The 16,474-nt window shown below is 41.9% G+C and overlaps 1 protein-coding gene across 1 annotated transcript; it reads left to right on the top strand.

Moving 5' to 3' along the window:
* The first annotated feature begins 8,416 nt into the window (after window positions 1-8,416).
* CAV2 (caveolin 2) lies at window positions 8,417-15,922 on the top strand. Its single transcript, XM_015853695.2, has 3 exons — window positions 8,417-8,654; window positions 8,738-8,925; window positions 14,393-15,922. Exons 1-3 carry the CDS (start codon window positions 8,508-8,510, stop codon window positions 14,541-14,543), a joined length of 486 nt encoding a protein of 161 aa, XP_015709181.1. The 5' UTR covers window positions 8,417-8,507; the 3' UTR covers window positions 14,544-15,922.
* Window positions 15,923-16,474: the final 552 nt, after the last annotated feature.

The raw sequence follows: 16,474 nt of genomic DNA, 5'->3' as shown, positions 1-16,474 counted from the left end.
TGTGGAGACTGGCAGGCTCTTCTGCAACACCTTGCACTTCAGCTTTTTCTCCCAGCATTAACAAAGATCACCAAAGGCAAGAGCAGGATGGGGAGCACAGCCACCTGCTTCCCAACAGCGGGTGGTCAGGCAGTGAGTTGAAAAAGAAATAGTGGGATTTGAATGCTTCCCATACCATTGGTTTGATCCACAAGTCAAGGACTGGGCAAAAAATATCTCCATTTGAAAAAGAGAAGAGCCAGGAAGCAAGGTGATAAGGTGCTCTTTAGTAAAACTCAGTGATGATCCCAGGCCCAAGTTCTTACTGTATTTTCAAAGTCACAAAGAAGATGCAAGATGCATCCATCTCATCACAGACAGTAGGCAGAGCATACTTAGAACAGCTTTTGCTTTCCTTAACTCTACCTAACCAGCTCTCTGAACAGGACTTTGCCTTGTTACAAATCAGTCCAGAAGCAACGTTACCAATTAGGGCAAAGCGTCTGAAAAGATTTGGGTGTTCATACAATGTTGCCAAGATGTGAACTATAAAACAAATCCAAGAGAAAACAAGAATCTGCCAGGATTTCATGAAATAGCTTGAAGCCATGTGTCATACTGTGCAGGATATGCTAACAGGTTTTTAAGTGGCACTCTGGGCACATACAGAGGCTTTGCTGATATGCCTTGCACAATCAGTAAGCCTGAGCCTAACAAAACCGAACCACTTCATTCTCATGTAATGAACATTCAATGAGCCACACAGATAAAGACAACACAAAAAGCTCAGATGCCTTGCCTGACATACAGAAAGGAAAACAAAATCTAGATCTATCAGCTTTTGGCATTCATGCTGGTAGGTACTTCCATACTCACTTCAGAAGGTCCTAAAAGGCCATGTTCATCCGGTCTTGTGCTTCCCTTTTTCTATAACTTTTGAAGTGAACTAAAAGGCCTACAATGAAAAGAGTTAAACAAATGTAAAATGCTTGGTCAAGGCACCAAAATAAACCTGGAGCTGCTGAAATGGAAAACAGAATGAGTCATAATCCAAGAAATGCCTCAGGCTTGCTATGCTCTCAGTGCAGTATGTCAATATAATCTAATAAACTTGCTATTAAAAAAGGTTCAGAGTGCCTAGCATACGTTCTAGATAGTCATCAACATACAAAAAATGTGCAGATGTATACACATCTCCACTGCTTCTGTATTTTGGGAATGAGGCAGACCAGATGCTTCCCAACTGCTTCCTTGGATCATCCCCAGAAGCCTCCCCCTGCATGTGCTGGTCTTTGAAGGAGTGAAAACTCAGGTTGAGGACAAATTGCCCCAAAGGGCACAGTGGGGCTAGGTCTCTGGAGTGGCCTAGAATCCAGAGTGTCACCAGGATTGTTTTTCCATACATAGCTTGGGCACAGTCACTAAGCACTTCGGCATTCTGCCCTTATTCCCAAAGGTTCAGCTGGAAAAACTGCAGTGCCAACTTGTTTCAGCCAGGGGGATAACAGGTTTCTCACCAGAGGGTGGAGATCTTTATAGAGAATTCTTTGTAAAGTAGAAGAGAAGAAAGACACAGAGGAGCGATAAATAGCAGTAGGGAAAGGACATAAACACGCATACACTCACAAAATACTCAGCTACAAACTGAAGCAGTCTACAGAAAATAAAATGGACACACCTTCAGCTGGCATAAATAGGAGCAGCTGAGGCCAAGCATTCATTTTCAAACCTTAAAGCTATAATGCCTGAGAGAGCCCATAGTAATAGCAGACAGAAAAGCTAAATGCAATCTGTAAGGTAATGTGGCAACAAAGCAATACGGTCTTGAGCTGTTTTCACAAATACATCAAGTCAAAGAGAAAGAAGGTGAAAATCTGTCTTTGTATGAGCTTACCCTGTGTGTGCTTGCTAGGAATTTTACATGCAGTTATAGTCATCTATCAGAAAGACCAGGGGAGAAAATGGAAAGAGCCCAGAAAATAGCAAACAGGACCAGAGAGCTGGAGACACAGACACATAGTGAGTGATTAAAATAGAACTGGATTCTGAAGACCTTGGCAATATGACAAGAAAAAAAAAAAAGATAGAGTAATGCACAGTTTGAAAGGCATAAATACAAAAAGCAAGGGACTTTTATGGCAAAACAGGAAGAGCAAAGCAATAGTAACTAAATAAGAGAAGAAAATAGTATGCTGGACATCCAAAATAGACCAAGCACTTTCTCAGGCATGGGAGATATATAAGATCTACAAGGATTAATGTAGGACTGACAAAGTTTTCTTCTCTCAAACCTGTCTGCAGCAGGTCTCTTAAAACCTTATTCCTCACTAGTTCACCTCCAGTACACAATGCTGCATGCTATTAAGACAACATAGCTGGCATTTCATTTAAGGATCATCTAGCTCTGGTCAAAGCAGCTTTGGAGAACAAGCTGAATAGAATGATCCCTAACTACTCACTGTTCTCTGCTGTGTCTCCTACCACTGCTGTCACAAGCACAAACACTGAATGACATCTTAAGATCATAGAATCATAGAATTACCCAGGTTGGAAAAGACCTTGAAGATCATCAAGTCCAACCGCAGCCTAACCAGTACTCTAACTCTAACAACCTTACACTAAAACATATTCCTGAGCACCACAAGATGCGAGCATCACATACACACCATTTCTTCCGGCATTTGTTGAACCCACTGGGTGCAGCTGACTCACTTAAGCAAGTTTCCTTATTCCATCTGGATTTAATAAAGACAGAAAGAGAAAAAGCATGTAGAATTGGAAGGGAGCAGTCTGGAGGGGGGAGAAAAAACAACTAAAAACAAACAACTGGAGGAGCTAATTGAAGAAGAATCAGAGTTCACCAGACTTTATCTTGTGCATTCTGTCTATAAAATAGCTTTGCATTCATTGGCCTCCTGTCTCTTTCCTTGGTACAATGTGGACAGAGCAAAACACTGTAATAGGTCTATATGCACACATACAGTACAAACATATTTTCATATCTGATAAAGATATATGTGTGGTAATTGCATGGACAATCACCAATCTAAAATCCAAATGATACTAGAGAATTCTTACAGAGAGAAGACACACAACCCAAGTGTATCTTCAAGAACAGGAGCAACTACATGAATTTGACTCAAATCATTATCAAAAATGCTCATTGCTCACATGGCCAACAAAAAGTTACCTAAATGGATAACAAACAGAGTCTTTCTCTCCTGGACTCTCATCTCAGTTCAGTTTCTAAAGTAGAATTATTTTAATTGCACAATCTTTACAGAAGTATTCTGAAAATTCTACCCTCCCCAAAGCAGCAGCCACTTTTTTGTAAAGGATTTTTTTAATCTCAGAAATGACTTAATGATTAATTTACCAAAAGAAGTCAAGATTCAAACAAGCCACCCAAGTAAGCCACTATAAAAAGATAGAGAACAAGTTAGGAAAAAGGGGGGAAAAAAGTGCCAACAACAAAATAACGCAACAGTAGTGTTTGTGAAGCACTCCTTGTGCAAGTAAAAGTCCCTTGTGAGCCCTAAGTATAGGACCAACCAATGCCTTGGGAAGGAAAGACTCATCAGTTTTCCACTAAGCCATTCTAAAAGGAAACTCTGAATAGGGATGAAAAGTTTTTTGTTTTTTTTTTTTTTCTATATTTTAGCAACAAACAAACAAAGAAATAAACAAATTCCTTTTTCTCAAGGATTGAATTAATTTATTGCTGAGAATTCCTTGGAGATGTTCTGTCTCATCAACATACTGCAAACAGAGCAAAAATGCATTCTTAGGATAAGTAGTTTATCAGATCACAAGAATTTTTTTGTAAAGGCAGAAGAAATGCACAAGAGAATGACCTAATTCAAGCAAAACACGCTCAGTATTTCCCCTCCACATCCAAAGTATGAGAAAAGCAGAAACCTGTGAAAAGATCAAAGAGCATTCAGCAAACGTTGTGAGATATTCAGTTTTCATCTGGAAAATTTAGTGGCAGTAAACGGCTGAAGTGTGGTTTAGAAATGCAAAGTAAACCGTGCTAGTCTAAATTGAGATGTTGTCACTTTCAGAGTCAAATTTCAGCTGGACAGCATTCATAAACTGCTCTGAGATGTATTTGATCTGTCTGCTGAATGGAGAGGAATCTGCACCTTCAGAAAAAAATTACTAAGATTTAAAACAACGGCAACAAAAGAATTCCCAGGCACCGAAGCTTGTGGCAGATATTAAAGAGTACCAAGGGTTCGTTTTTCATTTATTTCAGACTCTCCATCAATGACTGAACACCACTCAGCAATTCCCAGTCATCATCAAGATATTAGCACCCTGCAAAGTAATGGTCCATTAATAGAAGTATAAAATAGCCATTAAGAGAGCCTTCATTAAACCAGAGCATTTAGTAATCCTCAGCGAATGCGGAACAACCAAAGCTAAAGAGCAGGACTCTGCATCACAGAGGGCTAAACCTCGAATATTTCCAACAGATGATGGCCAAACAGCTTCTCCTTTTCTGATTTTCCACCAGAATCCCTGGCTTAACTGTTGGCTGCTCAAACAGAAATCACTGTCTGCTCCTTCCCACAAGTCACACCATCATCAGGGCTGTTTACATACCTCTTCTTCCGTAGCCCTTTTCCTTTTTCAACTTAGCGGGCCTTCAGAGCAAGCTCTGAGGTTTGATCAGCATTCAGTTCTGGTTTCATGCTCTATCAAACTTTGAGGGTTACCATATTTTAGCAAGCCACTTCAGCAGCAGATGTTTGAAGACTGTGCTGTAAGATTGAATGAGAAGTTTTTCTGTGGCAACCTTGGAGCACCAGCAGGCACCACGAGCTGCCAGTCAGAGCTTTCCATACCTTACGCTCCTGTCCCAACTTTTCACAGCATGCAGCTGGCCCACTAAGCAAACTTGCCTTAAATCCCCTCTTAGCACCCAATATACCTCCCTATAATTTTCAACATACTCAAGCATACAGGAAAAATGTACTGTAACAATCCCTTTCCTATAAATCTCAAACTATGTATCACATGTCAGTCAGCCCCAGTGCCCAGCCTGAGAGTTCTCCCACTAAACTATCATTTTTTTCAGCATTCAGATCTGGGTATCACTAAGTGTCAAGGTGAGTTTTACCTTGTAGCATATCCCAACACATTAATAACAGCTCTGCTGATACTTATAAAGTGCAGTGAGAAGCAAAAACTGTAATAATAAAGATAATTAAAAGAAAAATGAAGACACAAATTATGAAAACACACAGAAAGCATCTCAAGAGTTCTGCTGATTGGAGAAATGAAAGAAGAAACAACTAAAAAATGCCTCACTTCTGCTCCCTCTGCTATTCCCCATGCTTTCCATCTCCTCACAAAACTGAATCCCCACTGTTACCATAAAGCAACAAAGTCTCTCACCTCCCCTCTAGAGCTGATTTGAGCACTAACTGGTAAATCAGCAAAACAGTAATTCAGGAGCCCTCATGGGAGCACTTGCTTTCTTCCCTTCTCATATTAGACATCAGAGGCTATGCTGAAAGTTATTATAAGTAACTTTATTCTCTCCAGCCTGGTTTGGCTGAAAGATTTTCAGAAAATCCTAAAATCATTTCTGCAACCAGTTTTTGACCTGAACACATTTATCACATCATCTCTACTTGGGTTCTGTAAGCAGCTTTCACCCTGACATATACACAAACTGTCTTCATAGAAGCTTTTGGCTTAAATTCAGCAGAGTAGGATAGAATTTGGCAAAATAAATATAAATGTTTATCTGCGGCTTCCATTTGTTTACATTGATTGATCACTGAAGGCAGCAAAATTTGCACTCCATGGGGAAGAAAACTACAAGAAAAGCAAGTGAGAGCATGAGAGCCTCTACACAAGGTCAGGACCTACTTCTCTTTCTCCTTGCAACAAGTCAAGAGATAGTGGTTCAGGGGTGGCAAACTACCATATGGATAACAGAGCTACTTTGGGTGAAAGTCTCCCATCAGTTTTTCTTATGCATACATTTCAAAATACAGTAAATACATAAACACACACACATATATACCTGCAGAAATAGCTATATCAAAACAATGTGATGGAGTTTTCAGCTTGAACCTCTCCACCTGTATCAAATCTGAATATGAAATCTACCTACTCTGAATTTTTATATATATATATAAAATATATATTTATATAGCTTTTATATAGATTTTAATCCACACCTTTAAGCTCTGAGATACACCATCGCACATCCCCGAATGCTACGCAAATGTCTTCACTACACCTGCTTCCTTCATATGGATTTAGACTCAGGCACGCATTTCTCAGAAGAAAACTTGGGTAAACAGGCTGAAAAGGGGCTGAAAAGTCTCAGCTGTTCAGCTTCCTCTCCTCCTACTCTCGCCTTGTGTTCAGCTGAGGGCTGCAGCCACTCTGCAGCCACTCTGCTCACACCTCACTTGCAATGTTCACTAAATACTCAGAACCCAAACGATATTCTGTGTCCCATCAGCCTGTCTGTGAAGCAGTGGTAGCAAAAATTCCTTAGATATCATAAAGATGTAAAAATAGGAGACTCTTCTCACAGCTACTTAGAAATTCTTAAGATTTTCAATACTGACTTTGAAAAGAAAATACCTTACTCAAAGCACACTTTGGGTGAAAGTCCAATGAGATTACAGGAGAAACTAACATCATTTCTTGTCCTTTAGCCCTGAAAATGTAAAGTGCTATATGATAAGCATGACACAGACATTTTTGTTGAGGTAAGAAATACATGCTTTTAAAAGGGGAGAGAAAAAGGAAAGAGGCAGAAAGCAGGCTGAAAACTGAACTCAACCAGACAAGCAGAACAGACTTCCTAAGATCCAACCGGACGTTATTCAGGGTCTTGTTGCAAAGACTGGAGAACTTTCTGAAATGCAAAGTATAACTGTGTAGGCTTTTGCCAGAAGCCATATAACTGACATCCTTGCCATGTTCAGGAAAGATAGTCTCTATTTGTATATAAAACACTACAATAATCAAAGTCATGTTCAAAGTTTAAACAGGAACATCCTTATAAAACAAAGGTTGAACTGACTTGACATTTTGCAATAAAATTACGCACTGGTTAGAGGCTAAATGTAACTGACTTAACCCATTCTTTTTTTGTTAAGAAATAGAGCAGCAAAATGTGGAATGCTTCGAAAATGGAGGTACAGTTTATTTCCTCAGCATGTGGAGCTATAGGCTCACTGTTCCAGCAGGTTGGTGGAGTGAATCACAGGAGGGGGTGGGAACAGGGCAGACGTGTTCAGGAGCAGAACAAGCACACCAGTCTATTTGTCTGGTAAGGAAGAAGGCAACAGTCCTTGACATTAAGGAGGACACGCTGACTTCAGTAGCCAAAGGGTTACCTTGGGACCCTCTGCTGGTTGCCCCCACCTCGCTTTTCAGCAGCACCATATCCAACACAAGCAGCCACCAGAAGCCCAGTGACTGCCCTCAGGCTGTAGTAAGGCTGGAGCAGCAGCTCCCATACCCAGAAGTTAGAAAAGTAATTGGTGGACAGAAGGATCCTGAAGGGTATCTGAACCTCAAGCCTGTCAGCTGGTCTTTTTGTTCCTCCCACTCACTGAAGAGAAAAAAAGAGGAACTGAGAGCTAGAAATGAAGCTCAAAAGTATATCCTGAGTCATCACTCTGTTTCTTTGCTTGTATTTAAACCAATTGTCAACCGCTGTGAGCCTTTAAAGCTAAGGAGCCACATCCAGACTGCTGGATATAAACCCTTTACGTGACACCAGGATCTCCAAACTCATCAGCAGGGGAGAAAAAAAGCATCACCGGGAGTTACGCAGAGTTGTGAAGCACTTCTTCAGAAGTTATCCGGTCCAGAACAATGCAGCACAGTGCAGGGCATTGTGTTAGGTGATTTCCTACCCAAACCTTGCGGTTATTTTTGTATCACTTTCCTGTGCGCTCCTCTCAGCTTAAGGCCGTTCCTAATTTAATGCAGCGGTGAGTAATAAAGAAAATTAACAGCGCTGGATTTGTTTTAATTCAAGAAGTCTTGATCATTGATTAGCAATGACACTTGAGAGACTGTGGCTACTGTGGCTACTGTGGCTACTGTGGCTACCTGCTACTAGGGGCGCCCCTGAGCTCAGTGCATACATCAGCACTGTCAGTGCCTCCAGCAGCCCTTACAGGAATCTGCTTGCTTTTATAGGGCACTCTTAGTCTTAAACCATGTAAACTGTCAGCCAACCCCCTGACAGGACACAACAACAGCTTGTCATGATGGATGCGTGACTTTCTGTGGGACAGTCAGGCGGTTTGAGGAATGCTAAGTTTATGACAAGTTACAGATGCACGCTGGGCACGGCAGCCGTGGTGCGCTGCTCCTGTCCCGTTCACCCCGGGCTGCTTGCGGGCAGCAGACACGACTCGGTGCGGCCCTGCGGGGCGTGGCCGGGCCTCCCCGCGCCGCTCCGCCCCAGCCCGGCAAGGCCGCGGTGCCGGGGGCGGCGGACGGGGCAGGGCGGGAGCCGGGCAGCGCCGGGCAGCGCCATGGGGCTGGAGACGGAGAAGGCGGACACCCGCATCTTCATGGACGACGACAACTTCCCTCCGGGCGGCCCCGAGCTGTCCGAAGCGGAGAAGTGCGCGGAGGACGCGCTGGAGCGGGACCCCCGCGGGATGAACGCCCACCTCCAGGTGCCGGGCGGGGCGGTGGGGGGAGGCGGCGGGGCCGGGTCCGGGCGGCGGCTGACGGCCGTCGGGGCTGCTCGCTCTTCCAGCTGGGCTTCGAGGACGTGATCGCCGAGCCCGAGCTCACCCACTCCTTCGACAAGGTGTGGATCTGCAGCCACGCTCTGTTCGAGCTCAGCAAGTACGTGCTGTACAAGCTGCTGAGCCTGCTGCTCGCCGTCCCGCTGGCCCTGGTGCTGGGGATCGTCTTCGCGGTGCTCAGCTGCCTGCACATCTGGTGAGTGTGTGAGCGGCCCGGGCCGGGGGGCGGGGGGTTCTGCTCTGCCGCATCAGTGCCCCCATGGCCGCCGTGAGGACCTGCGGGCAGCTCGGCGTGTTCTGCCTGCCGGGCTGCTAACGGGAGAGGAATTAAACCTGCGCTTTGTCCGTAGTTCAAGTCCACACTCTGATCTTAGCAGCTTTCCTGGCTGGGTGTGCTCCCAGGGGCAGAGCGTTGATGTTTGTGGGGCACCTTGCTCGGCTATGGATGGCTTGTTTTTGTAAAGCAGAGTACAGACGTTGTTAAAACACGTGTGCGTTAATTGGAAGGTTTCAGGGGGTCCAGCGCAGTCTTTTTATGCTACTGTCACAAAGTCAGCTGTCAGTGGCTCACATCAGGTGCACGGCCGTCTGCAGGTGCAGGGCAGAGAACCCCACCTGAGCTCCTGAAAGCCACGGCCATGGTTCACAAATACAGCAGCAAAGCTGGTGTACCTTACACAGAAACTACTGGTGAAGTATTGCAAGCCCAGAGAGGCAGCTGATGGAGAAGGAAGAGAGGCAGGGAAAAGAATGATGCAGAGGAAGGAGAGTCTGTCATGCTGCAGAAGGAAGCATGAATGTGTATCATCAGTGTAATTCTTGCAAACCTGGATTTTCCGTATACATAAGTTTTTACCTAAGCTTTATTTGCCATGAATAATATTGGTATCATGAAGAGGTCAGTAAGGAAAACAAAATGCCATCCAGAAACTGGGAAACAAAGTTGATATAAATACATTGGTTATTTGAACCCCTGATTTTTTGGTTGCAGATTTCAGTTTTCAGAAGGAGAATGGAAATTTGGGTTGATGGCATTGTTATGAGCTGCTTCAGAACCTGACTAACTTAAGTTCTGGAGCATGCAGAGTTTGCAGTAGGAAGCTGCTATATAATTTAGAGCTGCTACTTTGTTGGGCCTCAAATTACTATGGGCATTTTATAGTGGGCCTAGACTTTCATATCAGCCAGTGGTCTCTGTGCTTTACTGTACTAGAACTGCAATAGGATATGGTGAACATCTAGATTTCCTATAGTGAAATGTCTGGAAGAGTTCATTGATGATCAATTTGTTCACAATGATATCATTTAATGCTGCAGGATGATCTTCTATCTGAATTTCACAGGCTGGATATGTGGACACGAGTTCCACTGAACAGGACTCAGGGGTCATTTCTATTTGTGCAAGTAGTCCCCAGTGACTCTGTCAGGAACTGTGGTTCCCAGTACATCTGAAATAGAACTGAGAGAATGTGGCACTTGATTTTGAGAAGTTTCCCTTGACTTTCTGCAGACACACTTACTTGTCTCCTCAGCAGCTCATTTTCGATTCCTGAGTTCACTGTCAGGATGGAGTTGATCCTTCATTTTGGTCTTGAACCTGGATGGGAATCACATAGCACAGGAGTGCTGTCTGCGTCCCTTTGGACCCTACCCAGTGCTGCAGTTGGTGGCACAGCACAGTCTGGTCATCCCACAAACACAGCCTGGATTTGTTCCAATGCAATGTTTGCACACACTGTGGTTATACTGACTTATTTCTGCAGCTCCCAGTGTTCCAGATTTCTTGGGATTAAGGAATTCAATGTCTGTGTGTTTGGGAGGATAGTGCAGGAGCAACTGATACCAGAGGCATCAAAGAGACCCTATACACTGGCTCCCATCTAAGCCTGTTGGGTTTGTAAAAATATCTCCTCCTTGTTTTGTGGTTGCAGGGATGGGAATTCCATTATAATTCTGTCTTCAGCTGTTTAAACATCATGGGAAAGCTCTGGGCACTCCCTCCCACATGGCTGTCTACAGGAGAGCTTATCAGAGTCTGTGCCTTGTTGGCAACATCCAAACCACTGAGATGCTGATGCTGATCAGTTGCAGGGGAGCCTTTCCTAAGAATAAATTAGAAACTGTTTCAACAACGCTTGGAAGTCCCAGGGAACAAAGCTCTCATGGTTGTCACACACATGTTGCAGTTTTGTCAACATGGTAAAAATTCACTGAAGTCTGACAGCATTCCTCATGCTCCAAGGACACTCCATGACTTGCGCCCATTGTGTCTTGAAGTGAATGTTGTCTTTCACCAGAAAAAAAGAAGAGCACTAATAAGGGAGGTGAACACATGAGACCTGTGGAAAGCAAAAAGAAAACTTCAGTTTTCATTGCGACCTATTAAAAATGAATAATTTGATTCTGTTCTCATTTTGCTTGAGCTAAAATCCAGGTTTACGCTGCCTGGCAAAAGATACTGAAGCTGTGGTAGCCAGCAAGACCTACATACAAGCTACTTCAAGGAAAGCTGCTTCTCTCTTAGTGATGGCTGTCATTTTAACTGCAGTCGATACACTCAGTTGTAAGGCCAACTTTAACAACTATCTGTGAATATCTGAGCAACCTTTTAAACTTGTCCCTAGACTGAGGCTGCTAAGATTATTGATTTTTTAATATGAGCAGAGCATTGCTGGATGGCCATGCAAAATCATGATCTCTGTGGTTGGTTCAGAGGCTAATTCTTGTTCCCAGCCACACATTGGCAACCTCTTGAATTTCACATACACTTTCTGTAGTCTTATCTTTAAAATGTCCCATTATATGTTTATTCTGAGAATTTATGCATTATTTGAGAATCTGTAACTTTAGGTTGGAGAAGAGCTCTGAAGTACAAGGAGTCATTCAGCTTTGAGCTCTTCTCATCAGCTTCAGTAGCAGATACTCAAAGCTCCTCATCACATGAGCTTCTATTCACAGCGCTCATACGTAGCCAGGGGCATACACATACACTTTCTCACATGAAAAGTTGAATTACGTCCTCAGAAAATACCCTTATGAATAAGAATTGAGTTGCATTAAGTTGTATTGTATCAAGTTGTGTTTTGCTTGATTCTTAACAATGCTCCATTAAGGATTAGCAGAAAAAAGTAATGTGAACAAACGTGAAATAGGATTATACATATTAAATAGTAGAAGGCGTACCTTGAACAAAGGGAAAAGAAATAAGCATAGGGTGGAAGAAAGGGGGCAATCTGCTCTTTTCATGTCAACAGCTCCCAAAAGAGGTGAATCGCTTGTAAAAGAATGGCTATTTTATGACATATACGTACAGTATGATCGAAAGACAGGTTATATGAGTAGTTGAAATGCTCTGATTATGCTTCAGCTTAGATATCAAATTCAGAAAAGCTTTATTTTTCAGTGCTCTACCGCTCTACAGAGAGTAGGTCTGAAATTGCAGTAAACGTTGCTATCCTTGGGATGGGCATATTTTAAAAGTAAGGAAAAACTAAGACGGACTTTTATTTTCAAACTGAAAGCTACTCGCATTCTATTGTTTTTTGTCTGCAGTGTAGCATAAATATGGGTAAGATTACCAAAGCGTTCTTATATTTATTGTGTATAACATCATTGAAAGATGCTGAGTTGCAGTGCGTGTGGATGATCTCTATAGAGTAGTATGATCTCTATAGCAGTAGCGTGTAGTAGGATGGCTGTTTTCCCAACCTTCCCTAATGAACTCCCGGTGATTCACAACTTGCTGCAAAGCTTTTGCGTAATGTGATATTTGCTTAGGTTGTAGTTGTGTGGTCCTGTTTATGGATGATCCAATAGAAATGAGTTCGATTGGGGAAAGAAAAAAAAACAAAAAAACAGGCCGAATTAAATTTAGATGGCAGCAGAGGAATAGCTGCCATCTGATAAAGTTCATCAACTTTATCATTAAGTCCTTATTTTCTTTTCAATACATTATCTATTCTATATACAGTGATACTATAAGCGATTAATAAACATGCAGTTTGCAGAGTTCATTTTAATACTACAGATACTGTGTTCCAGTAGCACTCACAGCTCTATGTGTTGTGTGTTTTACCAGCTATTTCAACAGAGACAAAGGAAGAGAAGGTTTTAGAAAAGCTATTCTTGTTTAAATCCGTCTGGGTTAGCTTGGAGTGCGGCACAGCCATGGTAGCATTCAGCTTGTACTGATTAAAGCAGAGAATCCAGTTCTACACTGAAAATAATTAACTTTTACTCTTCAGGTATCGAAGCTTTAGTTTTTGTTTAATGCAACAGTTGTTTGTTTTCAATCAACTGTTTTCAAACAACTGTTTTTTCACTGTTATTCTGAGTAGTACTCACTGGAAATACACAATATTTGCTTAGATATTTTTCAGAGCTGTGACAAAATAATAACTGTTTTGCATAGTACTTCCAACCAAAGTCAATAGGAGTTCTGCAGCTGAATTTTGTGGAAGCAAGACCAGGATCTTAAATATTGAATGCAACAGCAAACTGGATCCATTATCAAATGGAGCTGTAGCTTCTTCTGCCTCATGTAGGTCATAAATGCATCACATATGGTGCAGAGGTCTTTGAAAACCTTGTTCTAGTGTGACTTCAGTATTACATATGTTGTGTAAACGTGTATTTGTTTGCACCCAAGTAAGAACACACAGCTTAGTGAAATGGCCAGCGGTTTGGGGCAGGAAGTGATTAAGGGAGGAGAATAGCCTGTGTTATGTGCTGGTGTGGCAGCCCTGGTGCGCCAGCTGTATGTGCACGCCTGGCTCCCTTCTGCTGTCAGTGAGCTTAGCTTAAGCCACCAGTAATGACATTGCTTTGGAGTCAGGACATATGGAGAGCGCACACGGATGATTACTGTGCTCAGCAGACTGAAAGCACGACTCCGTCAAGTACGCAAGGGGATGAAAAGATCTCTACCCTAAACAAGAATTTTGACCTTGTTCTGCTTTTTTGTTACACAGTCATAAATGAAAAGCTTCACAGGATCAACAAGCTACCATATATTGGAGGTCTGGCCTGTCTCTGTGCTACAGCAATTAAATGTAATTCGGTATTGCTCTACTGTTTCTGCATTATTGTAACAACTTTAACAGTGGTCTTCACTTGGAAGGAACAAAGTATGAATGGCAAGGTGTGTGTGAGAGAAAGAAACACCTGAAGAGACATCAGAGCAAGGGACACAAGAATGCCCTGATGGGATCATAAAGAGCTCTGTTCCCAGGTGATCAGACTGGGGAATCTGTGGTTTCTGTCAAGCCCTACAGACCCCCCACTCCTGGCTCCTTCAGGCACCTGTCCTTAACCACAAGTTGCAGCATCACCTCCAGCACTAGGAGAGACAGTAAAAGTTCATCCCTATTGCAGGCATGGCTCAGTGTTCCTAATTAGGAAGAAGCAGAGACATGATAAGGACTGACAAGCTGTTGCACACACGTGAGTCCAGAGGAGCATGTATGTCATGCATGTGTAGATGTGAGGTTGTGAGTAAACATAATCAATGGAGAAAGAGTGCAAGATTCCAAAAGTAGACTTGTTTAAGGGTCTTTGTGTAATAACATCACCTTCCTTTTCCATACATAAGCACTTTTCTTCACTCAATTGCCCTACGCTATGGCAGCAGTAATCTCACAGATCTTCCATTTGCTCTTTTACAGGATTGTGATGCCTTTTGTGAGAACCTGTCTCATGGTCCTGCCTTCAGTGCAAACCATATGGAAGAGCATGACAGATGTTTTCGTTGCACCGTTCTTTCATAGCGTAGGCCGATGCTTTGCTATGGTTAATATACGCCTGGATCAAGAGTAACTGTCAGGGTTACAACACTGCTGTAATTGTAGCTGGTATTATACCTCTTTCTAATGTAACACGCAGGCACTTAACATTCATTCCAACCTGTTAAGATGATAATGGCTGGTTAAGTGGGAACATGCTATTATTCTAAAACTCTTTTATTTTCAGGGAATGAATTTAAGACTAAGTAGGCAGTTTTCATATCTAACTATTTTAACAGCAGAATAAATGTGGAGTATGTTGGCAACACTTTATTTTAATGGTACGTTGATTGCTGGATTACAGAAAAATTCTCTTAAAGGTTTAATTGCCACCATTGTGATAATGATTGGCATCATTACAAGAAATATTTAAATTGGCAGGCTGGGATACTTTGGGTGAGAATGATCTTTAGGTTTTTACATCGATTTTACTGCAGTTCCTACAGGGATCATTTTTGCCCCTCGTTATATTGAATGATAAACTCGGTCCATTATTATCTGCATTTAAAATGAAGGGCAAGATGCATAAACATACAGAGACATTAACTCTTCCATAATTCTCCTGCAGTGGGGAAGAAGCTCCCTCGAAGGTTATCCCTTAAAATAAGGTGTTACCTAATGATTTGGAATATCAGCTACTCTGTATATTTTATTTAATAAGAGGTTAACTTTACTGTATATTTTGTACCTTTGTAAATGGCACTTGGTGAGCTTTCTTTGAAGCATTATTTCTATAGTATTTGAACTCTAACAAACTTACTGGGCAGCAAGAGTGAGAAACTGCAAAAAACAAATGACAAACTATAATATCAGTGTATAAATGATGCTGATTTTTTAAGCATTGCTGTGCAATTGTAGGATATCCAGTACATACAGTCGTGTGCAAAAGAAAAGAGTATAAGATTTTTTAATACAAGACTATGCAAAAGAGCTGGAAATGCCTGTTTATGAGAAGTATTTTTTTCTATTAAAAATGGACAATAGTAAATGCAACCCTGCCTATTTCTGTGTGGACATTGTGATATTTGAAATGATGGATGCTGTGCTGGCACTTTAACTGAGTAACAAGCTATTTAATAAGTCAAGTGGGTGCAATTGGTATCCTTGTCTAACTCCTCCTCTACTGACTTGACTCTCCCTGTTGTTTATTACTACTTTAAAGCCTAACCTGTAACAAAGCCCTTTTTTTTAATCTGCATTTAATACAGCTTGTAAACCTGAGTAACAGAACATATGCAGAGGTACACTGAAGTTACATGAGCTTTCTAATGGGTTTTTGCTGCTGTTTTTCCTGCCATTGTAAATGTTTGTATGATTTAGATGTTTATTTTCTAAAATGGTGTCGCAGATTTATATCAAAAAAAGTATAAAATAAAATAATAAAGTATCGGCTTTTTCCAATTGTCAACTTTATTTTTCCAGGTTTTTCCTCTTTAAAAAAAAACAACAACTCTTAAAATGCTGAATAGTGTGGAATACTTCCAGGGTGGGAGGGAGGGGAAAGAGGTGGATAAGCATCACTACTGCTCTGCTAATATCCACTGTATTTAACTTATAGAGGAAAATTATGCATCTCTTTGTGTCGAATTACGCCCAGACAGAATGTGTCTCTGATGCAGGTCTTTTGGTGCAGAATTTTGGCTGTATCCAGCATAAAGCTTAATTCCTTTTAAGAGTGCGTGCTTTATTTACAAATGAGCTGCAGAATTTCCTTACTCATTGGCCTACAGAAGCTGGCTAACACTTCGTATTTTTTGCACATGAAGAACATCTTTGTACTGTAAGAACTTCTTTTCTGTTTGTTACGGTTAGAGGGGGATTCATATAGCTTTTGAAAACTGGACCCTGATGATTAGTACACACCGAGACCTCTATGGAGTTTGGTCTTCTTGCAGAAGTTGGCCTATGCTTCAGATGCATCCTCACCTTTCTTCTGTTAAAACTGAAGTATTTCTGCTGAAAATA

This window comes from Coturnix japonica, chromosome 1 (genome assembly GCF_001577835.2).
Source record: "Coturnix japonica isolate 7356 chromosome 1, Coturnix japonica 2.1, whole genome shotgun sequence".
Lineage (NCBI taxonomy): Eukaryota > Metazoa > Chordata > Aves > Galliformes > Phasianidae > Coturnix > Coturnix japonica.
The sequence above is the reverse complement of the archived record's forward strand: the minus strand, read 5'-3'. Positions and strand labels throughout refer to the sequence as shown.

What these genes read in the sequence shown, in the direction of transcription:
- CAV2 (XM_015853695.2), top strand. Translation starts at nt 8,508, where the DNA reads ATGGGGCTGGAGACGGAGAAGGCGGACACCCGCATCTTCATGGACGAC. An exon ending in GGATGAACGCCCACCTCCAG is followed by an intron (nt 8,655 to 8,737) that starts GTGCCGGGCGGG and finishes TCGCTCTTCCAG; the next exon opens with CTGGGCTTCGAGGACGTGAT. An exon ending in CTCAGCTGCCTGCACATCTG is followed by an intron (nt 8,926 to 14,392) that starts GTGAGTGTGTGA and finishes GCTCTTTTACAG; the next exon opens with GATTGTGATGCCTTTTGTGA.